Genomic DNA, 27936 nt, shown 5'->3' on the forward strand with positions numbered 1-27936 from the left:
AATAACAGATCATCTGTTATTATATAAATTGTAGAGGACGACATATTGTCCGATATTAGCTTATTACAGACATATTGGTTTCGCAGTCCAATAAGTGAGAAGAAATGATTGCACAGAAATGCTAAAGATATGTCTGAGGTCATTTACAAACAGTGTCTCCATCATGTAGAGTGTCTAACGGAGAGCGCTGTAAAAATGTCCGGTTCAGGACTTACCTGCAATTTTGGAGGAAAAATAGTCATTTAAAGGATCCTTATCAAAATTGTTAATGTTATGTGTTTATGAAAAAAGTGAATATTGTTTTGACATAATGTTATCAGATTTTTCACACTGTTAAGTATCGGCCAGACTAAAAAAAATATCAAGAATAAACATTTCTGATTGTATGAATTTATTTGTATTCTCTGATTTTGGACATTCGTTACACAGCTATAAAAGGACTTTTCTTCAGAGGGGTGCTATCTGAATTTACATTCCACTAAACAGCGCAAAGCCCAAACAAAGCAGTTGAGATGAGGCTTGTGCTGTTTGCTTTCAGATGTTTCAGGTAGACCTCAGTAAACAGTGGCATTCCCACTCAGCATGCCTGATGCCACTCACGAGCCCTCAGCTGCTCCAGATGTGGCTTAATTTACTGCGACTTGGCTAATCATGGTGATTAAGGATTAATTACTGTTAATCACTTTTACATAAACTGGTTGGCAGTAGGAGAGCTGCGCTCTGTGAAAAATGCCACACAAGTGTGTGTAGTCAGATAGATGGAATGGGACAGAGCTGGAAGCCGCCAGGCTTCCCAGTTTAGTGTTTCTGCGGGTTTCTGCTGTAGCTTTTTTACTCATGAGCACACCAGTCAAAGGAAGTTAGCCTCTAATAATTCTCTGCATCACTTATACTGGTCAAATAGTACAGGGCCAGTTTGTACTGAAGGTATGTATAGATTGTTTGAGTTTCAGCATTCCTAAATAGGAGCCATCCTGAACATATTGCTTGCTGACAGTAGAGACATTGTCAATATTCAACGCAGCAGTTGTCTCCTGGTCAGCCGAGGCTAAACAGACACTGCTGGGCCGTGCGACTGTCCTGCTACAGGAGATAAGAACGTGAAGAAGCATAACCACTGTGAGTTCCATTAACACAGACTGACAAGGGAATCACAGGGACATCAGGGGGTCCGGGGTGAGGCTGACAACAAAGCCGCTGCACTGTGCTTGTACACCCCCCCCCGCCCCCTGCACAAGCTGAGGGTGGCAGTGTGGTCACCTTCCCTGCTTGGCCTGGTTTCACACTGACATGCTCGTCTGCTCTCCTGAAGGAATGGCTTTAATAAGGTAGAGCAGATCGAGGCGACTGTTAATGACATGGCAGACCCAGTCAACACACTGCCCAAGGCCATGGATGGGCCCCAGTCTGGTGCATGCTGCTGGACGCTCGCCATCTCATGTGGGACACTTGTGTGGATGCTCTTTAACTGCTACCCATCCTTTATGTGGGCTGAGAAGTTGCACAGTGGAATGAACCCAACCCGACTTCACTAAAGGGATGAACTGGTTTTACTTCATTATCCCGCATTATTCGGCATTTTATCACTTGCAGTATGACAGTAACCTCTCGCCTGATTTTAAATAAACTCGGGTGAGTGACGCCGTTTGTTTTGATACTGCGCGTTGTCAAAATTGCAAATTTGGTCAACAACACCTACAAGGTGACAACATTGCGTTCAGGAATTCAGAATCAGAAAGCAAAAGAGGGGGAATGTCCGTGACTTGCGAGGAATATATGGCCATATATGGACAATAAACTGCACCAAATTCTTTATGATTCCATTAATAGAGGGTTGGTTGTGTTGAAGAGCATCCCCATAACCCCTAGTGGTACAAAAAAATACATTTGTGATAGAATATGCTCGAAATATGTTCCTGGTAGAATATATAGAATACTGTAAAACAGACTGTAGGAGGGCAATAAGATGGACACTAGCTATGCAGAAAACAACAGACCTTCTCCTCTGTATTCCAGTGAGCCTCGTCCGCAGCCAGCGCACAGGGCCTGTCACATAGCAGGGCAGTGTGATAAGGCAAAAAGTTAAGACAAGTCAAAGTTTTTGCTGCTGTTATTGCATCATCATCCAGCAACAGATTGCGATAGCCAAGACAAAGACAATTTGACATTGACAGAAGAGCAACAGACATGTCCGCTACATTGCAGATACATCCATAATTTAGCCGGATTCCAAATCTCAGTCTGACTGTATGACATTATTTCTATTTTTATTTTGAGTTTTATTATAAGTTACACTGTTTTGTGCCCTTAATCAGTCCATGAAGCAGAACATTTATGGGTTGATACTAACTAGCTTGAAAGGGCCACTACTTTATACATGTTGAAGATAGGCTTGTCCTTTAGTGCAGTGGTTCCCAACCTTGGTTTCAGGGCCCCCCAGAATAAATCTGAGGGGTCACAAGATGATTAGATGATTGCATCTTACGGTGCAACAGTGGATGGAGGCTGGGGAAGATCCGGAGATGCAATTGAAAGCTTCGGAAAAAGCTAATAAGTGGACCTTAAATTGAGATTTTTTTTTTTAATCAAAGTACTTTTACCAAGATCAAGAATGAACTTTCATGCTCAAGAAAAAAACATTTCTGCTAAAGAAAGTATGTATTTTAGGTAGAAATGAAAAAATGGAATCTGAGAAAGGAAAATCACCCTTTGGTCAAACTTCTCACCGCTCAACGACAAATGCTACCTGTGACGAGGGGATGCAAGAAGGCAATGTACTGATTTTAAAGGGTCACTTGCCAAAAAGGCTGGTTAAGTCTAGTGCAATCAAAAATACTGAAACGTTCTTTTCTTTTTTGATGTAATTTCCAATAGCAAGTGTTTGTCCACTGTACCAAAGACCACGTTGTTAATAGTGGCCCTAAGGCCTTGGTGGACCTAATTCTAATTACCTTCATTAGTGGTATCTGCAGATGACAGTGTGTGTGCGTGAGCAGTATTTCTTAACAAGGACTATGATGCTTCTTTCTCTCCTGAACTGGTGGTTACAAAGCAGAGGGGTCACATAAAGGATGAGAAGGCAGGAAAGCGCTTTAATGTGAAGGCTGTCAGCCCCGCTCCCCTTGGTTTTCACCCTTTGAAGAGCACAAGGCCTTATCAGTTTAATTGACTCTTTATCTTTTTGTTAATTTCCCCCTTTAGTGCAATAGCTCCCATTCTGCCTTTTGATATGTCATTTTACACTGGCTTTTGTATGCCTTACAGGAAGTGACTGTATAGATTACCATATTTCATAAAGCGGCAGATTTCTTTTTAACAACACTGTTAAAGAGCTCAGTTGCTTCTTAATTGTCTTCATTGTCCATTAACCTCTTTGATATTGCCTGTTAACCTTTTTCCCTTAAAGCGAATTACGTGACTTTGTGTCTACGCTTTGAAAGTAAATGCAGTGAAATTATTTTATTCTTTACACATCCCAAAGCTCTTTTTGTGCACAGTAATAAGTGAGGTATAATTTTATATTGCTGGCAGGAGTTTAAAGACTTGAGTCTTTACAAAGGCGAACAGAGGGGACTTAAGGGGAGCAGGATTTTAACAGTTTGATGCCTGTCGTCTTCCTCCTGGTGTATGTTGGTTCTCTTTCCATTTCAGTACACTTGCGACTGTATAATGAATTATGCCGATGTTGAATTAGCATGTAGCTGTCGCTTCAGCGCTGGTGCCTGCCTTGTGACAGGACCACCGTAGCACAGGCTGGCGTCGAGAGAGGGGGCTTCTACTGTGATTTATTAACTGCTGAAGCCACAATGAAGTGTGCCCACTGAAGCACCAATGCAAACAAATAGGGCCAGGGCTGTCACTGTAAATTCAAGCAGACAGGTCGACCACAGCCTGACCAGAAAGGGTTAATTATGCAAAAGCATTTGGCTTTCAAGTCCGGTTTTTAAGGATGGACTGATTATTCGAGGCAAGATTACGTCACAGCGCTATTTCAAAATATAATACTCAGCAATGATTTGAATATCTTATGCAACTTTTTGAATAAACAGGAAGCATAAAAGCAGGAATTATTCAGTGTCATTACGGCATATTTTACTGTTTTATTTTTGTATATTCCAAAAACTATGTAAAAGCAAAGCTGTATGTCTTAAATGAGTAACTATTTGCGCAATTTATTTAAAAGATCCTTGTCTCTGGCAAATCCACTCAACATTGATCAGAACCACAGCTGATGGTAACAATGATGCTTGTGCTGGTGGAATATTTTTGTATATGAGTGTCATTTAAAGGGACCAAAAGTTGACTGGCTTCAGTATTATTGAATGGTATTTGAAAATAACTTAAAAATGGCAATATACAGTATATAAATATATAGAAAATATTTCAATTTTGTAAATATATTTGATATGATGAACATTGCTAATGCCTAATTAATGCTAATGTATTTTTTACTTAGTTTTTTCTTTTGATGCACATTGAGTCTCGTGGGTAAAAGGGCATTATATTTTTCCAAAAATCAAGTTTGAACAAATTTGTAACGTAATGAACCCACATCCTAAACCTAGAATTGACGTGGTGGCTGAGCGACACGCTGACGTTACCGTTAGCAGTTTACAAAGTCACTTTTTTCCATCTCTGTTGTCGAATCCATAATGCTTCCTCACATTACTTCCCATATTTTTTGGTGTCTGACTCACTGGTGCTCACTAGTGTTAGTGCGTGAGTAAAGAGAAAAGAACAATATTACAGATTGAATGTTCCATTTTTCTCCACGTTGAACAGTAGTTTGAATTTCAAATAAAAAAGTGACAGACCTATGAAGGTACTAGTAATTTCTTTGTTTTTAGCCGTAACGGTGGTTGCTGCTAATGCTAACAATTCTTCTCCTTTTGCCCCAAACAAACTACTTTTGCTGCTGCTACAAACACAGGAAGCATCACTTCCTGTGCGCCAGAGGATTTTTTTTTTTTTTTTTCTCAGGAAAGACCAATCTGACACAGCAAAAGTTTGAATAAGCTGTGTATAAGCTGAATGACTATTGGGTGATATTGCACAGCAACAGAACAGAAAAAAAAAACAAACTGATATTAAAACATCACAGGTTGTGACTTTAAAGTCTTGTGCCCCTCACCTTTCTAATCAAAGTGCTCCTTGAAATGTCAAGCCAGGCGGCTGTTGATCTCCCTGGACATGCTGTCACCTGACTGGCATTGCGTGTCACTTTTGGCCGACTCTCCCTGCACTGCTACCCGTGATGTAACACTGCGGATCACATTTCAGCATGTGGGTACACAACGGAGGGCCTTCCAAAGGTGTCCGCCAGTTTGAACTGAGGCACCCAATCTCTGTCAGAGGCCTTTATGTTTGACCGTCCATCTCGCTAACTGTTACAGAACAGCCCAACATCATTAATTAAACATCAGGCTTTCCCCCAATCACCCGATCGCCATGACAGGCTGCAATGCCAACAGTCCCTGTCGACATGCCTTCGAAATCTAGAAGGGGATTACATATGGTAATAGTTTTTGACAGCCTGCTATTTGCCTCTGTTAATCTGATAGGATAAGATATCTGGACTGCAGAGCATGGTGTGCTGTAACTCTTTGAGTCTGATATTGTTATGCCATGAAAAAACTGAATCATTTTGAAGATGCAAGCAGTGTCCTGGAAGAAATCTTAATCCCCTGACAAGCTTTTGATACGATCCCAAATATTGTCACTGACTCAAAAGTATATTTTTAGACCTGGATCTTACTTGTATTTGCTGTCAATTTTAATATTTCTCACATTTATGAACTCCTGTCATGTATGGCGAGATGATGTGACAATCTGTAACGGAGCTGTGTCCTTCCCCAGTGATGACATTTCTCCAAAGAAGTTAGTTATGATGCTAGCCCCAGGCTGCCAGCCCACTGTTGTTTCGCCACGGTTCATTCCCCTTCAGAGAGAAGACAGAGTTTATTCTCTGGTCTTTGTTCAATTAAGACTCACCCCAAACTCAGAGCTGCGTTGAAATGATGTATCTCTGTTGCTAGTAGTTCAATTAATATTGTAATACCCACACCCATCTTCATATGAGGCCGTGAGCCAATCTTCTCAAATGACTAATATATGAGGAACAGAGAATGTTACACATGTGCTTGCTGAAAACAAGCAATGAGGAGGGAGAAGAAGGGGGTTTAGGCAAGCTGCTCTCCACCAAATAGGGACGTAAATCATCTCAGGCATGATATTTCGAGCTTATCCTAAAAAGACCAAAAGCTTTTTCCCTCCGCTGTGTGGAAATTAAATAAATATTTACAGATAAACAGCCAGACAGTTAAACATCCACCTCTCCAAAAGCCAATTGCCCTGGGCTTTTATTAAATATCGATTTGATTTGTAAAAGGCCAGATGCTGCGGGGTTAAATAAATGTCATGTTCTCCCATTCCTGTTTACTTTTCGTGTCTTCTCAGTCGGTGACATTTTCTCTTGCCGTGTGTACACAGAGCAGTAAAACCACTGACCAGTGCACACCCATCCTGACCCAATCCATCCTTGCACAGATGCATTTACACTGTAAACACGTTTCCTTCCCAACATTACAGCACAATCCTGCATTCTGTATGTTATTAGTAAATTCATCAGAAACCAGAGCCAATGTAAGAATCCCATGTTTTTATTCTTATTAACGCACGAAATAGAGCAAAGCAATAAAGCCCGGTGCGTGCCTCCTTGTGAGAATTGCTTGTCAACAACAGCGGGAAGGAATAAGGCATCGTCTGACAACAAGCCATCTTTGAAACGCCTCCAAGAGGGAAATGGCATCCATTAGAGACATACAGAAAATGTGTGTTCACTGAGGGGGAGGGGGGTCCGAATCACACACACTCACAGAATAATTGTTTATCCCTGGGAGAACCTTCAATGTTTGTCTGCGGGTGGCTAAGTAAGTTCACCAGCACTATTGGACAGGGAGTGCCCAGCAGACCCAAGGCTCGAAAAACATTAGGATGAATCAATTAGGCTGCCATTAGCCAATAAAGTGGCCCTCACTGAGTCGTGTAATTATGACCCACAGCAAAGCCAATTTTATGGAGGCACATTATCCCTTTCTTTTCTTTATTAATTTAAATTTGTTTGAGATAATCCCTCCATGGTTTTAATTATGTGCTTTAGGTTCAGGATGGAATAAATAAATCATCATTTGCTTCCATCACTTCTGAACACTGCAGGTCTGCGGTTTTCTCCATGTAAGGAAACTACCCATCGCAACAGACAAGAGATCGTTACCGTTATGACTGTCATCGTTATAAGGATCACACCGATTCGTCGCTTCAATTAAAAATGAACACTGCCGCATCCTTTGCGCAGGAATCTACATTAACCCCACTCGGAGCAGGTTCCCATCAGATTGTATGATAAGAGGTGGCAGGAAGCGCTGATAATATAGGCAGCAGCTACTTAGCTTGTTCCCAGCTCAGAGGACACTGTGTAAGTGTGACAATGTGCTGTCAATGAGGGATGACAGTACACAGCCAACATGGCGTAATGCATTGTTCCTTCCTGGGTCCCTCCTGACAGATGCTCTCCAAGACAGCTGGATCAGCAGCAAGAATGGAGCTGGGATCTGGGCTGCGTGCGAGCAGAGGATGTGATATGCGGCTGATTAGCGAGGGTATACACGTGTCAACAAGCAAGGCCTGGGGATCATGTCGGAGTTCGTGTTAATTGTCAGTTTAAGACATGCTTACCTATTTATTTTGAGCATAATGCTTGGCTTTGAATACCCAGCCCTGTTGAATGTAGTCGTTTGCTTTCCATTCGTCCGGGACCTTTTTTATTCCATCTTTCTAAAAAGAAAAAGTCAGCCTACTAGTGTTTTTTCTCTTTGCCTTCTAAGAGATCTCCTAAGAAATGACCTTCTCTGCAACAGCCGCTCTTATAAGACCGATGTTGGAGGTGCTTCAAGCCAAGTAAAATAAACACTTCATGAATGTTAAGCTGGAACTTGGCAGACGTGAACTGAATCATTTCTGTGGACCCAGGGAATTTTTATGTTCCATTTTCCTTTGACAGTCTAGACATTTTATGAGTTCGGGAAGAGATCTGTCCTCGGTTTTTCGGTAGAAACATCTAAGAGGAGCTTCCTCCCTTACAATTGTGTGCTGGTGCTCTTTAAATTGTGCTTTTACTTAGCATTTTGGGACATTTTTTCCCCTACCAATGTATTCAAGTTACAGGGTCAGGTGAGTTCTCCAAAGCCATAGGCTGAATTTAGAAATCAAAATTTGAAAAGAGACATTCTGTAACTCAGTACAGAAGAATATTAAATGTAGTTTTTGTGCGCTTTTGTCAGTTGTCTTTCTTCTTCTTTAAGTATGTACTGCTATGAGTTGTTTTTGTACTGAAAATTACTTCCAGAAAGTGTAGCTCATTTTCCTCCATGGGATATTGTGGTGTGCTCTCATTTTAACACCCACTTTAGTCTGGTATTTATGAGGTGGTAGCTATAGAGAAAAACTGCCTCTCCATACTGGTGAGTGTTCAGGCGCGGCGGGGGCCTCTGCTGATGTACGTTAACTAAAGCGGACAGGCGGGTTTAGAGTTTCTGATGGAGCAGGTTTGATCGGGTCATAATGCGGCTGCAGTTGTGGCAGTGCGGAGGCAAGGCGGGTGTGAAGCCATCCGAGATTTTCCCTTCCAAGCCCATCCATACATTACAGGAGTGATGAAGGAGTCTGGGTAATGAGACAGGATGTTTGTACAGTCCTGCCATCCCAATAGACGCGCCCCCCAACACTCCTCCCACACTCAATCTACCTCCCGCTGAGCCCATGGCCTGAACCCCTGACCTCTTCCACTCGCCAACAGTTGCCATATTTGCATTTCCAGTCCACTTAAAGGCGGTGGGGGTGACTGAGGAAGCCCCCTCCTCTTCCTCTGCTAGTACAGCAGGCCTCATTCTCATCCCAGTGACCCCCTGCCCAAGCCTACCAACCCGGACAGCAGTCTGGGGTTAATGCACCAAGCACTCCCATTGTCTCTGAATTAATGAAGTGCTGCCTGCCTGTCCCTTCTCATTCAATGACAATGAGACAAATGACAAACGGTATCGTTTTAAATGGCTACCGACACACGCGGGGCGTAAAGTCACCGAGTCAGAGCTCGTGTTAGCACTGAGGCCCTGCAACGATAATGCGGGCTGCCTAATGCTGGCTGCCTTCGATAAACTTCCCATGTCCACACAGGGATCAGTTTGGATCGTAGCAGCACCGCGCTCCACACAGGAGGAGGTGGTTTATATTGAAATGGATGGCTCTCAGATGGAGGAGGAAGAGTCAGAGCCTGGGAGTGTTTTCACCTCAGAAAATGGAAGGTGGGACTTGAATCTTTTAAAGAATGGCAAGGGAGACCTCTAGTGGAAGGCAGAGGTATCCATCCAGATTATTGTTGATGAATCTCAAGATTTGTACTGTGCAATACTTTTTCATTTCATTTCAAAGACGTTTGGAATTTTATATAAAAGAATGAAAACAAACATTTTGTTTCATCAGGTCATTTAATGTTAATCACACTGTATACTGTGCTGTTTTAGGGGTGAATCCAACTCACAACCATTCCCTCTTGCTCTGTCCATTTTGTCTCTTTCCACAGTTCATTGGCTGGCATATGCCAATTAAAGCTACGTGTATATTTAATATACACAACACAAGTATTTTAGAGAACTTTATTTCTACGTTTACTTTTCAAATTGACTACAAAAGATGCCCAAGAATCGCATACACTACACCTTAACAAACAACAACAACTCTCTACCATATAGAATAGATACTGATAATAATAATAGTAATAAAGCAGATGGAAAGAAGGAAGAAAAGGAGAGACAAAGAAAATAAATTATGATGAATAGATTATGGGAGTGATCTCAGCAGCACTGAGAAAGGAGAGATGAGAGAAAGAACAAATAAAAATGTCTCTGCCTTGTCATCCGCAAATACTGTACTTGATATTTTCAAGATGAAGGTAACTCAAATCTAGGCCGGCAATTATTTTCATTATAAATGAATCTGCCGATTATTTTCCCAACTAATCAGTTAATTGCTTGGTGTATGAAATGTCAGAAAATACTGAAATACTGTCTATCACGATTTCCTAAAGCCCAAAGTGACGTCTTCAGATGTCTTGCTTTGTCCAAAATCCGAAGATATTCAATTTACAATCATATAAACCTGGAGAAGGGTTTCATTACTGAGGCCATCCTATTGGGCAAAAATAAAACATATGCGTTCAGTTTGAACCGAATGACTAAAACTTCTTACCACTCATCGTCATCGAAAATCAGCACGTTGTCATTTAACAAGGGGTAAAGAAATCAGTTTTAGTCTCTGTAGTGTTGCTTATGTATTTATCTCCTTTATTGAGGCAGATGACTTGTCCACACATGTTACACTAACAGTCTCTGCCGTGTGTCTCTCTTTGCTACAACATACTGCATCTCTCACACTGAGCTGGTGGATGTGTGGGTGCAGCTCAGCGGTGTCAGCTGTGCAGTCAGGCTCAGCGGCTGACAGCTTGTTACAGTGCATCACGCCACTGTAGGTGTGACCTTTAAGACTGACCTCTGACCTTCTCCTGTCACTGTAGTGCTGAGTATCCGCGGCGCCCAGGAGGAGGAGCCCCCGGATCCCCAGCTCATGCGGCTGGACAACATGCTGCTGGCGGAGGGCGTGTCCGGTCCGGAGAAAGGCGGAGGCTCTGCGGCGGCGGCGGCTGCCGCTGCGGCCTCGGGAGGAGCGGGGGCGGACAACTCCGCAGAGCACTCCGACTACAGGGCCAAGCTGTCCCAGATCCGACAGATCTACCACACAGAGCTGGAGAAGTATGAACAGGTGAGAACAGCAGACCTGGCTGGATATATCACACGTTTCATTTCATTTATATTTCATTTATACACCACACGTTTCATTTCTATTGACTTCTATGAAGCACTGATTGTTACAGACTAAAAATGCCTTTTTTAATGCATTACTTGTGACATCACTAGGGTTTAGGGCTGCAGCTAACGATTACTTCCATTATCAATATATCTGTTGATTTTTTTTTGTGTGTATAAGATGTCAGAAAGTAACGAAAAATGTTCATCACAATTTCCCAGAACCCAAGGTGAGATCCCCAAACTGGTTGTTTTGTCCGACCGACAGTCCAGAACCCAAAGATATTCAGTGAATGCTGTCAGTGAGATTGAGAACACTCTTAATGAATTAGAAAGTGTAAAAGAGGGGCTCATACATATCAAGCTTTCAATACATTTGGGTAAAACCGAGTCAGTCCTGTCATATTTAGGAGTAATATTGGAACAGTCACGCTCCAGTGAATCTATTGCTGCTAAAATATTATCTAAGTGTGCCAGCAAACTCAAGTTCCTGTTTCCCAGAACAAACTCCTCGTGTCGTCGTTGATACGGTGTCATTTGCGATTATGCACGTTCTGCTTGGTACAGTGGTTTGACAGCTGAACTTAGGAACAAACTGCAGGTGATGCAAAATAATATTTATTCTGTATTTATTAAATGCATCCCCTCGAACTCATGTTGGCAGTGAGGAATTCAGAAGGGTAGGACTGCTGCCAGTGTAGCTCAGAGTAGAACAACAGAAGCTGCGTCACATGTACAATATTATCAATGGGTATGCTCCTCAATACTTGTGTTCTCAGATACTCAGCATAACTATAATACCAGATTCCTTTTTTTACACTGGTGCCATGTTGTGGAATAGCCTTCCCTCACACATCAAGTTTTTAAATATGAGAGGGGCTCATAGAAGTCAGGATAGGACTTTTTTATGGAACAGGGTAACAGATTTAGAATGAAATTTACAATGACATTGTTACTTTAGCTGTCCTTGTCTTTTGATGTGCTGATGTGCGTTTGGATTTCAGCATTGTGTTGTTTAGTTTTTATGTTGAATGTCTTGTGTTTCTTTATGTTTTCTTTGTCTTCTAAGATCTTGGGACCATGTTGGAAATAAGTGTTTTCACTTTAACACGTTATCCTTTGGATTTTTAGGGTGTTTTTTTCTGTCTGATAATCCATAAATAAAATCAGGCAATCAAACCATGTACAATGATATAAAACAGAGAAAAGCAAAGCAAATCCTCAAAGCTGTGAAGCTGGAAACAGCAAATGTTTGACATTTTTGCTTCAATTGTTATATGAATAATTTGCTGTCAGTCGACTAATTGATTAATCGACTAATTGTTTCAATACTACTAGGGTTACTTTCTCATTCTTCACAAAGCTCACGCAAGATAAACTCCAACAGTTTTCACAGGCTAAATGGTACTCTTCCTACAATACAAACAATGCAACTTTATTGCCAATAGTAGCGGACATTTGTCTTACAGAATGCAACACTAAGACATAGAACATTAGAAACCACAACAGCTTGTAAAACAAGGGTCACTGATGTGTAAACCACGGGGTGCTCTATGAGTGTGAGGAAGAAAAAATAAAATAGAAATGAAGTTAATAGTAAACTCATCTTGATGTCTAAAATCCTTCCTCTTCCTCTTTAATACATCAGTGGATTTTACTACATAACTTTATGGTTCTTGGCTATATGGTTAACCGTTAACTGGGCACAAGTATGGATGCATTCTCTTTGTAATGAAAGCTATGTATTTAGAGCTGAAACAATTAGTTGATTATTCGATTAGTCAGAAAGTTCCCCTGTTTATCTTATTTGGTAGTAAACTGAATATTTTGACGTTTTGGGCTACTGATCGGACAAAACAAGACCTTTGGTGATGTCACTTTGGCTTTTGGGGAATTGTGATGGTTGTTTTTCACTATTTTCACTGACATTTTGGCAAATGTTTTGCCAATACTTAAAGTATCTGGACTCTTCTGCTTGATTCACCCTCAAGTACACGACCAAAAGATGCAGCCATAACACAAAAAATACAAAGTCAATTAATGGCGGTGTTGTAACATAGATTTCACAGACTGTTTATCATTGCTGAGCTGGTCCATCTTCCCACTTTTCACTTGCTCTTCTTTTTAATGCAGGCTTTTATTATTCACTGAGGAAACCCTTGTAGACTCACTGTTTCCTCAGTATATGTCAGTCTCAGTAAGAATTCACTTCAGCTTGTGTTTTCACCCCAGAATAGTCCAGCATATGCAGTATGTTGTGTGTCTCTGTGTGCATTCCAAGTATAGTCTTGAAAGTCTGTTGGAGGGGGGATGATTTCCTCTCGTTGCTTTGATAACCAATGCATTCATGACAATAGCATCCCTTTCAGATGAATATTAGTTAGACAGATGATCACGCAGATAGACAGACACAGACAAAGCCTGACACGGCTAAATCCAGAGAGAGATCGACAGGAGGAGAAGAAATAAAAAAGAGGAGACAGTAAGAGACACAGAGCCGGAGTGTAATATCGTGGCAGATTCACGCCTGGTGTCACACAGGGGGGATGAATGAAACGTCGTGGCATGTTCGACTCTCAGGGTGGCTACGCTGTGAAAGTGTGTGCGTGAGAAGGGAACAGCTGTCATTGGTTCCTCTCAACACACTGCCATCACCACTTCTGTTAAATATGAAATATATCAGCGCTTATATTCCCTCTTGGCTCTGTGAGAAAGCTTGCCCCAGAACTACATTAAGTGAGCAAACAGCTGGATTCTTTCTTTTTTTTTCTTTCATCTGTGAATTTTAAATACTGTATGTCACTGTGTGTGTGCGGATGTGTGTTTCTGCAATGGTGAATTTGATATGGCCGCGTTGACAAATTAAAGCCTTATTCACAGTTTTGTTGACCTTAGGGGAAGTGTTTTTGTATATTTATTGATTTATTCCTGTGTGTGTATCCTCCTTACAGGCATGTAACGAGTTCACCACCCACGTGATGAACCTGTTGCGGGAGCAGTCACGCACACGGCCGATTTCGCCCAAAGAGATCGAGCGCATGGTGAACATCATCCACCGCAAGTTCAGCTCCATCCAGATGCAGCTCAAGCAGAGCACCTGCGAGGCCGTAATGATCCTGCGCTCCCGTTTCCTCGATGCCAGGTGTGTGTCCTTGTATACAGTACGTGTGAGTGCACATTTCTGTTCTGCAAACCTTACACACCACAGCTCCACGCTGCAAATAACCTCCCAGTTTAACAGCATTGCAAATCATCATGTGCTTCCCTCTCAGCCTGATATCCATATGAATGGCTGATGTAGGAGGCCTATCATGCTATAAACATGCTGTAACACAAGCTGTTTTGCTACTTACCACACACACTTGGCTGGTTTGCATCTATGGATGCCATTTGGACCAGCATACCCAGCATCACTGGCCAATAAGAGTTCCCTGCGTGCTCCATAACGCTAACTGTTTCCCTTTTTTAATGTAATCGCTTGTTCCTTTTGATGCGTGCTTTGGATTTGCATACATTTCTCCAAGGATAAATGTCGCTCAAAGTCTGAGTTGGAGGCATAACATTTAAATGAGGCATGCGCTCCCTTACAAAGCTCCCTATCTATTCTCTTGCAAATTATTGTGGTGGTGCAGCAGTGAGGGGAAGGGGAAGGGAGAGGAAGAGGAAAGCTTTCACTGGTTGAGAGGCACTGCCATGCTCGGCTCTGCTGATTAATCTACTGGCTGCTGGAGCCCATGCTGTGCACATTTACATATTCTCAAGCAGGCTTTTGGAGTGCGGGACAGAGATTTTAGCACAAATCTCCTCACCGGTGGATACATGCATCGAGATTTTGCAGGATCCCCCTCTAGCTTATGTAAAGCCCTCTTTAGATGTGGCACATGCAGACATGACCTGATATGTGCAGGAGATAGAGGGTCAGTCAACTCATGGGCATCAGCATATGCTATCTGTATGCTTTAAGGTGTCGTGTGGGGGGCTTTCACAGGGTTCATTTTCACGTGGACAAAAAATGTTAGTATTTCATGTTTAATCAATCCAGCCTTGTTTCTGTGCTGCCACGTATTTGCTGCCATTCATGTTGGGATACATTTTACTTGGATTATCGGTGTGTTAACTATGAGACACAGTTATTCTGTATCTTTGAAGTCAAATTTCTTCTATAATTAACTAGGAGTAACAATACTATTGTCAATATGATACCTGAGTTTTGGTACCGACACCAAAACAATGCTTTTTTAATACTAGCTTTAAAGCTGCTCTAATTAATATGTTTATATTAAAAATGGATCAAATGTGAAATATAATGTGAAAGGTGTCGCTCGTTGTGACAAACCCACAGAGAATTATAACCTGACGCTAGTTTCCTCAGCTGTACGGAACTTTTTAGCGTCTTTCATCATGTTGTTTTGGTTTTACGGGCTACAGCTTGACTGTTTTGGTTCAGTCTCACTGCTCCCATCAACCTCTTTTCCAGCCACAGCAGGCAGCTATTTTCAGCAACAAAAAAAAGTTCTGATAAACCCACCAAACACTACCTGCCCAGCACCACACTGCAAACAGACAAAGTTAGCAACTAGCTGGTGAACATAGTGGAGCATTTAACAGCTAAATAGCCAGATAATTCTCTCAGGAGTTGGCGGAATGAATGGCCACTTTCATCAGGTGGCCAGAAACACAATTTTAAATTCATTTTAATGTTGTTTTATGTCTGCCGGATGGGTAAAAAACTGTACTCAGTTCATTCTTCGTATCGTCTGTTTTTTATATATCTGATCTAATGATGATCAATATGTGATCTAATTGGCACATATTGCTATTAAACCTTTTTTAAATAATAACTTACAGACTATAATTTGTTTTGGTTTTTCAACAACTAATGGTGGATGTTGAATAGATTATAATGGCCCTCTATGTGTTGCTATTGCTACTGCTAATCCTTTTTTCAGTTGCTCATAAACAGAGCTGTAGTGAAGCAGTTCTGGGCCATATTGTTCTCTTGAGTCCTGACAAAGTGTCTCAATGCAAAACTGCAGCTGAATTGAAAGTTTGTAGTGTGGCAGAGGTTTTCACAAAGCAAGTAATGTTAGGAGACCAGGGAGACCTGAAGAGACCACATTATTTGAAGACCATGACACTATCAAGCTAACATCTTGAATGCTAGGCTCGAGTTACTAAAAATTAGATTTTAGATCATTGGCTTTAATTGAAGCAATCACTTCTTCAACAACAAAACAACAAATGTTTAGCAGGATCAAACTACCAAAATGTCATTTTTGGACCCTGGAAGAAAGCCATGTAGATGTTGACGAATCAAACTTTGTGGATCAGTCAAACTTTGTGGTTGCAATTTGAGAGCTTACATGAGGACACGTCTAAGTTAATGCAAAAGTGAATTAAATGTATTTTTGAGTTGGTGACTTGCACGGGATCGGTTACAGATTGAGTAAAAACTCTATCCTGAAAAGGCGTTTTTGTCACTTCTGGTTTAAAGTTTTTCAGTTTTAAAGCCCCTATGAGTAGGATTGAAGCCCCTATGACTTTTTTTCAGAATTTCTGACTTTAGTGACTCCTAGCGGTAGTATCTAAAAGACACTGTGTTGCAATGCACACCGCTATCCGCTCTGTGTTGTTATGATTAACATAAACTAGCCCTGTTTTAACTTCTGATGCTCTTTTTGCAGACGGAAAAGACGAAACTTCAACAAGCAGGCAACAGAGATCCTGAATGAGTATTTCTACTCACACCTCAGTAACCCTTACCCGAGCGAGGAGGCTAAAGAAGAGCTGGCAAAGAAGTGTGCCATCACAGTTGCCCAGGTACACCACAGATCAGTGCCACCCCGCACCACACCACCTGTAGGAAAACTACTGTACATAAAACAGTGGGACGAACACGATTTCTAATCCGAAGCAGCTGTGAGCGTCTTGGCAAGTAACCTAATAATACGTTTTGTGACTGTCATGTGTACAGACAGCCCCTCTAATCTTTTAGCAGTACCTTTCATTGAGACAACAAAGGACTCAAAGTATAAATATGCCATGTCATAAGTTTGCTGTCTTGTAATTCAAACCAGACAAAGCTATTTTTGACCAATGACTGTTTGTTTCTATTGAAGTAATGCAAGCTAAAGACAACAGTGCTGTCACATTTCTTATCTCATCATACAGTGGAACCTGTTTTCTTATAATACACAAAATATACAAAGTCCAGATTCGGTAAAAGTACTTCTGTGAACAATGACACAAAAATGGACGCAATGGATATAAATGTAATCACTTCTTTTGATAATTGATATTTTTTTTAAACTATTCTTTCCTTTTCTGTATTTCATATGACAATGATAATTTGATGATGTTTTTGGCTACTAATCAAACCAAGTCAAAAGAAATTGACAAAACTATCAATTGACTAACAAAAAAGATCTATAGGTTAATCAATTGTGAAATAGTTTCAGCCCAACAGTATATGGAAGTAATTAGCAGGACCATTAGCCTCTGAAAATTAGCACTGCAGTCATTTGAGGTATGTGCAGTGCAATGATGATTTACTATAAATCTTACGGTAACTTCCCAAACATCTAAAGACACTTGAGATGTTTGTGCCAATGCTGCTGACAAGAGAAAAAGAGTAAAATATTTAGGCACCTTGTTTTTTCATCTTTGCATTCTAGCACTCAAGTTGTTTCAATCCTGTGAGAATTGATAATAAGGAAAGCAATGACAACGCCAAGGTAAACAGCAGTTTGTGTTTTGAATCCATCATTTGGGAATGGATTGTTTTCTCAATTGGTTTCATTAATTTATACCAAGTGATCTGAGGATGCATCTGGGCCTGATTGTGGAAGCTGCTCAGCGGCTGAATGATTTGTAGAGTTTCCGTTTCTTGGCCATAATAAAGGAGAATGTTTACCTACTCTGTGTATTGGAAACTTTGCGGGATTGATTTGGTTTTCATTTTAATGTTGTTTATCATTAGCGCTGGGATTACCCCCCTGGCTTCATCTGGGAGTCCATTAGCAGTAATGGGTGTTAGTGGATGTTGACTGATTGGTGCTTGCATGAGTTCTGATGATAGCTGCAGTCATGGTGACATAATGAGACTGTTATTGGCAATCATTCCATTCTGGCACTAATGCGGATTCACAGCACCAGTCTATGTAGCCCCTACCTCTGACAGAGGCTCTCTGCAGTGTTACACATGCCATTAAGGCCATGCAAGCTAAAGACTACCCTGATTTCTCTGAAGGCTCTGTATGTTAAGATTTCATGAGAATTAAACTACATTCTCTTGTTTGTCTGCTCAGGTTTCCAACTGGTTTGGGAATAAAAGAATCAGATACAAGAAAAACATTGGTAAGTTCCAAGAAGAAGCCAACATGTACGCTGCGAGAACTGCCGTGAATGCGGCTAATGCATCCTCACATGGAAGCCAAGCAAATTCACCCTCAACTCCAAACTCTGCAGGTGAGACAGGAAGTCCCTGGCTCTGCTCAGCTATTAGACATGTACCTCCTCTCTGTGCATTACTACAACTAAGCAACTATTGCAATATATCAGTTTGAGGCTATTTCACTGCTGGTGCTGGTGATTTGTAAGGAATGAAAAATGAATTAGGACTAACAAAAAGGCAGTTCTTGTACAAGGAACATGCCTATCACCTGCTAATGCACCATTATTATCTTGAACAGGTTAAACATTTCCCCTTAACAAATACAACTACCACTCTAGACCAAAGCTGTGTCAGAGATTAGCCAACCTGAGCCCCATGCCAAGTCTCCCTATGCTTACTGTCCTTTTGTCTTCATCTCAATTAATCACATTCTTCATGTATGACTATTTAACTCTGTATTCATCATGTTCTGCTGTACTGACATTCAAATGATAGGTCTGGTGATATTCTATACGTCTTTCTTACTGTCAACAAATCACATAAAAAGACAAAACCAACAATTGAATCCACTAACAAGTACTGCCTGATATATCTTATTCCTCTGTGCCATACTGCCCCACAAAGGCAGAGAGCAGTAACTATAGATGCAGTAAAGTTGAGAAAAAAAGGGTTTAAAGTTACAGGATGGATGGAAAACTGTAAAACAGACAGAAAGGTTGTAATGCTTTCATTTTATGTCTTCTTAAGCTGATTATTTTACCCCATAAAAACCATTGCCATAAAACCCACACAATAGCCTACATAAAAAATGCATATATTACAATCTTCATGGAATGCTCAGAGAAACTGCAGTTTGAACTAGTTTGTTTAAGAAAATGTACTTCAGTTTGATTATTATTTACAGTTCACAGCTAATAGGAATCAAGTGTTTCTGTGTTTAGTTAAGTTTCTATCTGTCTAAGTACTATTAATATTTATATTGAAATCAATATAATACATACATTTACAATTTAATCAATTTAAGTATGTGATTTAAAGGTGGCTTAACCACCAAATCACATGAAATTCACTCAGAGTCAAAAAATGTGATGGCTGCTACTGAGATCTGCTAAGCTAGCTTCCATTAGCAGGAGTTTAGCTGTATTTTTCCCTTCTCCATCATGAATTGATTTAGCTGCTGTCTTATCTGTGGAATAACAAACTGGATATCCAAAATGTCCGTTCATCAAAATGGATATTTTTCAATTGCAGATAACAAGTAGACCTAAGGGAAAATCAATAACTAAACTTAGCCACAGCTATCTCACAAGCTAGCTTTCAGTTGATGTAGCCCTCTTAGTTTAGCTGTCTTTCTATGGCAGAGTGCAGTAAGTGCAGTGACAAGTCCTACAGCACACAGATTACCAAGCCAGAATGCAGTAACTACACAGCCAAAGCGCAGATACTGTGTTTTTGGTTTTTAAAACTGTTTTGTAGTTACTGCAAATTTAAAAAGCTGGGTTGTTGTTGTTGTTTTTTTGCAAAAAATTGCACTTTTCTATGGCATAATATTTTTTAGATAGTAAAACAGATGTCAGAAATCTGATACAGGTTATAACTCAGTTTTGACCAAATATGTAGTTACTGCGTTTTGCCTTTGTAGGGCAGTAGAGACCTCCATTGTTGTCAAAAAAAACCACATAAATGTTTGCAAAAAACTACAGTGCACACACTGTTTTAGGAAATAACTTTTTAAAACTGAAACTATGACCCAAGTACCACTGATAGGGCGGGCAAGTCGGAAAGTACTGAAAGATAGAATAACATATTGTTGATTTTGGGTCTTTCTATAAGACTTGTTGACAACAAGGAAATAAAATAAAAATAGAATAATGCTAGCCTTGTCTTTTTAAAGCTACAGTCCGTTATTTTGAGGAAATTACAAGGAGTCAGACCGGGAAACATGTTTAGCCTAGCAAAAAACATGGGAAGCAGATGCAACTAGCTAAGATCCCTAAAAAGTGAAAACATATACACTTAAACCACTCCAAAGCAGATTTATGTACATGTTGTATCCTGTTGTACCAAGTAGTCACCAAATAAATTCAAAAGTCCTGCAAGTTTTGTTGGAATGGAGTGCATTTTGTCACATTTTACCGAGGTAGGCCCGCAGTTTCCCCCTACAAGCTAGGCTAAACATATCCTGAGCCTATTTCTGCACTTGACTGAAACTTGAAATGAAATGAAATTACAGTATATTGATAATATGACAGCTAGAAAGGGCATTTGGACTGCTTTTTCAATTCTTTTTTCCTGGTTGCAGCATAGCCGTAATAACCTCTTAAGAGCACTAACATAAAAAAAAAAAAAACGTACTTGACACGAACACTTCTTGTGTCGGGTTACAGCTGTATCTCCTCTGTCCTCATGTGTTCATTAGTCTCCTCTTGGCTCCGTTCCTCTCATCTAACAGAGCCTGTCTGGCTGCTCGCTAACCTCTGCATGGTGCTCGTCCAGGCTGCTGCCACGGACCAGCCAACTTGCTTAGCCTGCTTGCTCTCTGTCTCTCTGTGATTCGACTGCTCCCTCTCTCCTCTCAGGTTCTGCCGGCTCTTTTAACATGTCAAACTCCGGGGACTTGTTCATGAGCGTGCAGTCTCTCAATGGGGACTCGTACCAGGGGGCTCAGGTGGGAGCCAACGTGCAGTCACAGGTAGGGCCGTGAGCAGCGCAGCAGATAAAACAGGGGCAGCGGACATTTTGACTTGTCATACCCAGGTGTAACTACTATCATTAATTAGACTAATGTCGTATTCAAGTAATATTGTAACTGTTGACTTTAATTAATTAACTCTAATTCAGTCAAATCAGCTAGTTATGAAGATGCTATACACAGCACACAGTTAACAACCACTACCAATGTAACACATTAATCAAGCTAATTCAGGCTATTTGCTGAATATGGTGTGACTGCAATGCTAGCAATAGTGCTAACCATCTTGGAACAGTGCATGGACAGGAGTTGTTGTTTTTTCCATGAATGCAGAATTAGTCTTGATTTTGGCTTTGACTGATATATTTGCTTGATGAGTGAATTTTACTTAACATTTCATTTTGCTGTCTGAAAATATCTTGCAAACCTAAATATTGCAAGCCTTGCTAGCATGAACGGACCCTCGTTTGTTTACTGTCCCCACATGATCAGATTGAGTCAACTGCATTTCCACGACATATTTTTTACCCCGGGTCATGCACACCCCCATTGCAGTACTTCTGCGTCCCCCGAGGGGAGCCGACCCAACAGTTTGAAAACCACTAGCTCATTTGGACCTAAATGGAACAGAGCCATCGTTAATGTTATTAATTAATTCCTGTGCTTTTCCTGCTATGACAAGTCAAAATGTCTGTCGTGAAAAAGGACTATACAGGCTTGTACTGGCTCCACTACAGAGCTTCTTCACAGTCTCAAGGGCAGAATATTTGTCACAATGTGTTCACCATGTACCACCAATGCTTTTTATTTCAGCTAGCAAAAACCAAAAGTTTTTTATTCTAAATTTCCTTTTTGTTTGATTGGACCTTGTTGTCTCCACGGATATACTTGCAGCAGTGCACTCTTATTGTGTCTCTTGTCGTCTTGTCATCCCTCTCTCTTTTCTCTTGTGCTTCTCTTGTGTTGACTCTGACCTTGCTTTGTTTGTTGTTTCTGAATGTTTCAGGTGGATACCCTTCGCCATGTTATCAGTCAGACAGGCGGATACAGTGAAGGACTCACAGCCAACCAGATGTACAGTCCGCAGGCCATCAATGTAAGGATTTTTTTTTTTTTTCCTTTCTTTCCCAACCAATTATTTCAAAGCCATGGGGCTCAGAATGCCACTTAGTAGGACTTGTCTCTGCTCCATGGTCACCTAGCTGATTGCTTCTGTATCGCTCGCGCCACGGGCAGCATGCTGCCTGACGTACACAGACGTGGGGCCGGCCACGCACATGCAGAGCCGCCGTCTGAGCCTGTCATGTTCGATCAGGTCTGGCGTAGCACCTGCAGCCACGTACCGTCAGCCGTGAGCGAACTGCACAAACAGGTGACACCTCCTGCACTGGACTTCAAATCCCTCTGACCACCTGACCCCTGATTAGCAGCCCCGGGGCCAGAAGCTCCCATTAAACCCTTCCAGGACCCAACGCCGCTGTCGCGCTAAAAATAAAATCTCACGCCGCTGGAAACTACTCCTCATGTGCCATAGGGGTGCGTTCCCCTCATGTTTGTCTTATTTTGCAGCAGAGTTCGGGTATAGAAGTGGGGGTTGTGGGGTGGGGGGTGGGGGGCAGTGTTTTTGCTGGCGGCTGCAAACAGTAGGGAAATTCACAGCGACAAGCCGTGTCGTAAAGGGGAAAATCGATAAGACAGACACAAGGAGAGCAGAGTGTGGACTTGGGACAGCAATCCAAGCGCATTGCTCAGATCATGTTCCTGCCACACTAATGGCCCTGACAGCGAGCCGCGCTGAGAGGACGAGGACGGTCACAGCCGCGGCTGGGTTCCTCCGCTGTCGTCGTCGTCGTGCCTCAGTGGCCATATGATAATCAGATGAAATGTCTCCCGTACAAAAACATGTATGTGTATTCAAATAGGCTTCTTGGCTGCTCCGAGCGCATCCCGCAGCCAGCTGTGCTAACCCTGAGAGGCTGCTAATGTATTCAGGCCCTGTTCTTTCTCAGTCCTTTGACCCCACAGATAGGGTTCTCCTTGGACGCCTGCTTGCTCTACCACATCTTACACTGCCACAATATGCTGTGTTATTCACTTTTATACCCTGTAAAGAAGCCCTGCAATGCATAATGTAAGAGCGGGATATCTGTCTGCCAGGCTGTTTGCCTGTGATTTATGTAGCTAAGGCTAGTAAGTTAGGAATTCTGACTGTTCACTTGTCTTTTTTTACTACAATATGTGGTCCTCAGTTTTGCTTGATATATTTTTCCAAATAGTTGTTTTACACTATCAGGGCTTCTCAACCTTTTCTGGCCTGTTTTAGGTCCCAAAATTCAGAGCACAGAGGAGCTCCAAATGGATTATACTATAGAAATTATATATTTTAAAGGTTTTTTCTTCATTTTTGTTTTAAAACTAAAAAATATATCCAAAAAAATGCCTAGAAGTCTCCTACAACCCCCATGTGGGGTCTCAACACCAAAGCAGAGAAATCCTGTGTTACATATTTATTGTTAATTAAATAAATGTATACCCTGTATCCAACAGTTTTCCAAATATTTCAAGACAGATTTTATGAATGAAGAGTGGAACAAATGATAAGAATCTGAAATAAAAAGACTGGATAATGACTGAGCAGATACATAATGCATGCTGTGGATGATTACAGCCGTAATTACAAATTTGAAACAGACAGAGCGCCACGAAAGTCAGACATTCTACAATCTGACCCCTCCACTTTTGATTACACACAGGCTTTGAAATGAAAGGTTGTCGAGAACCATTTCCAGTTTTTCTGATGGCTTTAAATTTGCTATTAATATCATAAATGCTCTTTACCAGGCCTATCTCTGGTAGTGGAAAGGCCCTCCATAGTCCTTATTGTATGTTAATTCCTGCTGTCAGCGTCATAATTAGTGCATATGACGTTGATTGTGCTTGTTTTGTTTCAGAGGTCTTGTCGTACAATTTACATATATTATTCATAGTATTTAAAATGACAGTGACAGGCATTTATTTCAAGATATAATCTTGCACAGCTTGACTTTTCTTTTGTGCATTTTCTTCATTATTTGAATTTGAGTGTGCAGTGTATGATGGGGTAGAGAGACTATAATTCACTCCATTTCTGCTTGGTTGAAACATGATTTTATTTTTTTTATGTCAGTCTTATTTTGAAATATTAGCTGTAATTTGAGTTAGGTTAGCTTTTCCTCCGATCCAGGAGGCAATTTGGCTTAAGGCTGGGTGCGACTTTGTGGTGAATAGCTCCAATTGTCCCAGCATTCCATGCTGCATTCTTACACTACCTTGCCCTCAGGACTTCCATTCGTTGAATCTCACTGTGTTTGACCCAGCAGCAATGAGTAATGAATATGAAAGTAACAGACACTCCCACCCCCACCCACCCCACCCCACCCCCAACTGTTTCTCTATTTCTTTCTCTCAGGCAAACGGTGGCTGGCAGGATGCTCCAACCCCCTCATCAGTGACTTCACCCACAGAAGGACCCGGAAGCGTTCACTCTGACACCTCCAACTGATCCTCCACCCTCTCACTCCTCCGTCTTCTGCTTCCCAACTTCCTCCGCCACTGCACCCCCAGCCATATCTCCCAAAGCTGAAACCCCATCAGGACTGGACTTGACGTACTGTGTGTAGTCACACAGCGGGACACAGTTGGGGACCGGCATGACATTTTCACCATTACGGACAAATATTTCACTTTTCCTCTCTGGACCATCGCAGCACCGTTAGCAGCCTGCATAAGGGACTCATATCTACACTTCACAGTTTGTACAGTTTCCACTAGATGTCCATGTTGCCTCTTTGTATTTCTCTTACATTATATATTCACACAGTAGGCACACAGATAGCAGCGTAATGCCCCACGTCTTGTAAATTCAAATGCTTTCACACTACCTCTATTCGAAATAACAACAGAGAGAAAAAACATCGCTTCGGTTTTACAAATTTTTATAATTATTGGAATTTTACTGTGCACCACACCATGCCCTGTCATTACACCTCTGTCTTTATTACAGTTCACAACTTTTGTTTATCTATAGTGCCAAAGTTCAACCCTGGAGGTGAATTTTGATAATGTTACATTACACGTTTTTATGTCATGTCCTTACATCGTCCATGCCACACTTTGTGAAGTATTATTATGTTAGTCCAGTCATATTAGTCCGGTAATACCCAAGTATTCAGCCTCGATTTATATAGTTTGTATTCAGAACCTCTACAACAGACAATGACATGTAAGGCGTTTTATAATTTATTGCCAGAGTAGTAGGTTTTCTGCTCATATGCAGTACAATAATGCAAAGAATTAACATATTAAGTTGCAAAGAGAGTTGAAGTTCTGTCATGCATGTTGGCTGCATCCACAATATTCAAAGAAAAATTGACCTGAAACACATTAAATCGATGACAGCAGCAATTACGGCACGTCAGTATGTATTAAAGCACAATAACACCTAATGATTGAAAGGGTAACATTTGTAAATGTCGGACAGAAAACAATACAGAGGAAATTTTAGGATGTAACTATAGTAGTCATATATAGAAGAAAGAGAGTGTACGTGCAGTACATTATCAGACATTGTCAGTGTGGATCAGTGAGATCAATATAGCCAAATACTGCTGGTAACCAAATCCAAAACAAAAATTGTAATTCTGATTTTAAGGTACCGTGTTGTTGGGATTTAACACATTGCATTGACTTTTCTCGGAATTTACATTCACTTTTCATTTATGGCATTATATTTGTGTCATAATCCTAAGAGCGCGATGGGACATTTTGAGCAAAGAATGGATTTTTTTTTAGGTTTGCTCAAATTAAATGATTCTTTACATGATAAGAATTTCTCTACATATTAAACTTTGCGTGCGAGCAAAAAATATGTTTCTGTGCTCGAAATATCCCAATGCACGCTGAGGATTGTGGCACAAATATAACTCCATGTGCATTCAGTGCTGAAAAAACTTGAGGTTACTGATATCCCGTAACCCCTGTTCTCTGATAACATTTGTGAGAATATTTGAGAGAGATCTACAGTGTTTGTATTTTTTAGTATTCAAGAGTCCCTTTACTTTTTGTTTTGTTTTAAAATGACACTAAAAACACCACGCACATCAACACAAACCAATCCCAAATGTGAAATTAAATTTGTTGTATGTACAGTATAGTATGTGGTCTAACATGTATACATGATTATGACAATAGTCCTTATGAGATATCAGCATTTACATACTTTGATACCAAAAAAATGGCAGAATTTTTATCCTCTACATTGGGATCAGCTTTACTGACGTTTTCTTTTTCCTCTTTTCGTAGGATTTTATTACCTATGTTACTCAGTATCTCATAATGCGCTAGTGCTCTGTATTCAAAGCCAAAAAAATGCAGTTGGAATACAGTAGTGTTTATATAAATTAAAATGGAAACAAATACACTGATGGCACACAAATCCAGATAATGTTTGGATATATTTTTATGTCTCCATTTTGTGAATAACTCATTTTCCATTTGATTTTTATTTTGCTTTGCTACAGGACTATGTTTCTTTTTTTTTTTATGCTACCATTATATGTGAATTACCCCAAGAATGCTCTATATACAGTATGTAGATATGCACCTTTACTCTTTTTTTGCATCTTTGAATTTGGACAGTAGCTATTTTAACACGGTCTGATTGAGTTCCTGTTGGATTTAAGGTGAAATCGTTATTTTGTACTCAGACCACGGAAACGAGCCTGCCTCCAAGATGGCCACTGTCCGAACGAAGGTGACGTGAAAAGTTAGTGTCAACATTGCCCTCTGACATTGTTTTTAGCTTAACTGAACCCTTACAGAAAACAAAATGTAATCCCGGGATCCCAACTAGTCACAATGCAGCCTGAAAACCACAGGTATTTTTTAACAGTTGTCAGTGTGTTTGTATTTATTACACATGTATGAAATCATGGATGTTTCAGAGCTACTGTCTGGAGGTCAACCACGGCATGATTACATCAGACAAACTCATTTGGATCATTCAGAGCGGCTCCTCCTTGACTCCCCTGCTCAGTATTACAGTCGAGAGGCCGAGCACCATTGAAGTGATACACAGAACCTGCCTCAGTCGTGTCTTCTGAAGTCATTGGAGTGAACTGACAGCACTGGCCATGCAAGGCAAACACAAGGATTGTTTTTGCACCCCTCAAAAAAACGCTTAACTCTACTTTTCACATTGCCTGTCAAATATTATCGAAGCTTCATGTAATGATGCTTTTTAGTTTTTGAATATAAAAGGAAAAGAGACATGAAAAGAAAAATGAACAATTTGTAAAACATAAAATGTTTTATTTGTTGCATGTCTTTTTGTTCTTCAATAAAATAACGTACTGCAGTGTTTTGAATGTTAACTTCTTTTTTATAAGGATTTCAGAGTGAAATCGTGGAGCCTTTTTCTTGACAGGTTTTAACTTTTAAGATCTCTGCGTATGTAAAAAGGTATCAAATGGAAAACTATTGTCTTTTTAATTCCAATTCAAAACATGTTTTCTGTGGAGAAAAATAGCTGAAAGGTGTAGGTTTTATGGTCTCTTAATTTGTACTGGCAATGCGTATCCCAAATAAATCGTTTCTTTTGTTGCATAAATTTCAGTTTTGTCATTTTTCATGTCAAGTTGCATGTGCTTTTGTCAAGTTTTCCACAAATGTACAGCTGAATTTCATCTCAAACTTGTGCGTGGTTTCTCCTCCAGACTTTTGTAACAGGGTCAGGAGTCACTGTAGGACACAAGTTTACACATTGTAGACTTGTCAGTCCAACACCTCTGGATAACATTGCACGTCTCACTTCCAACTATGCTACGGCACGCAGGCATTTTATCACCACTAACATAGCGCCGGAGCTCGGCTGAGCTGCCGAAGGTGTGAAAGGGACA

The 27936-nt window shown here is 40.8% G+C and overlaps 1 protein-coding gene across 4 annotated transcripts in view; it reads left to right on the plus strand.

Moving 5' to 3' along the window:
* LOC122877749 (pre-B-cell leukemia transcription factor 1) overlaps window positions 1–27647 on the plus strand; it is a 59766-nt gene extending 32119 nt beyond the window's left edge. For 2 of the 4 annotated variants that reach the window (XM_044199709.1, XM_044199711.1), the window contains 7 exons: window positions 10628–10872; window positions 13868–14058; window positions 16601–16736; window positions 18224–18383; window positions 20889–21001; window positions 22008–22097; window positions 24450–27647. In XM_044199709.1, coding sequence (XP_044055644.1) covers window positions 10628–10872; window positions 13868–14058; window positions 16601–16736; window positions 18224–18383; window positions 20889–21001; window positions 22008–22097; window positions 24450–24542 — 1028 coding nt within the window. In that variant the 3' untranslated portion in view covers window positions 24543–27647. The remainder of the gene's footprint in view (window positions 1–10627; window positions 10873–13867; window positions 14059–16600; window positions 16737–18223; window positions 18384–20888; window positions 21002–22007; window positions 22098–24449) is intronic. The other 2 variants (XM_044199710.1, XM_044199712.1) reach the window with 2 other exon arrangements.
* The last annotated feature ends 289 nt before the right edge of the window (window positions 27648–27936 follow it).

This window comes from Siniperca chuatsi, linkage group LG6 (genome assembly GCF_020085105.1).
Source record: "Siniperca chuatsi isolate FFG_IHB_CAS linkage group LG6, ASM2008510v1, whole genome shotgun sequence".
In the NCBI taxonomy this organism is placed as follows: domain Eukaryota; kingdom Metazoa; phylum Chordata; class Actinopteri; order Centrarchiformes; family Sinipercidae; genus Siniperca; species Siniperca chuatsi.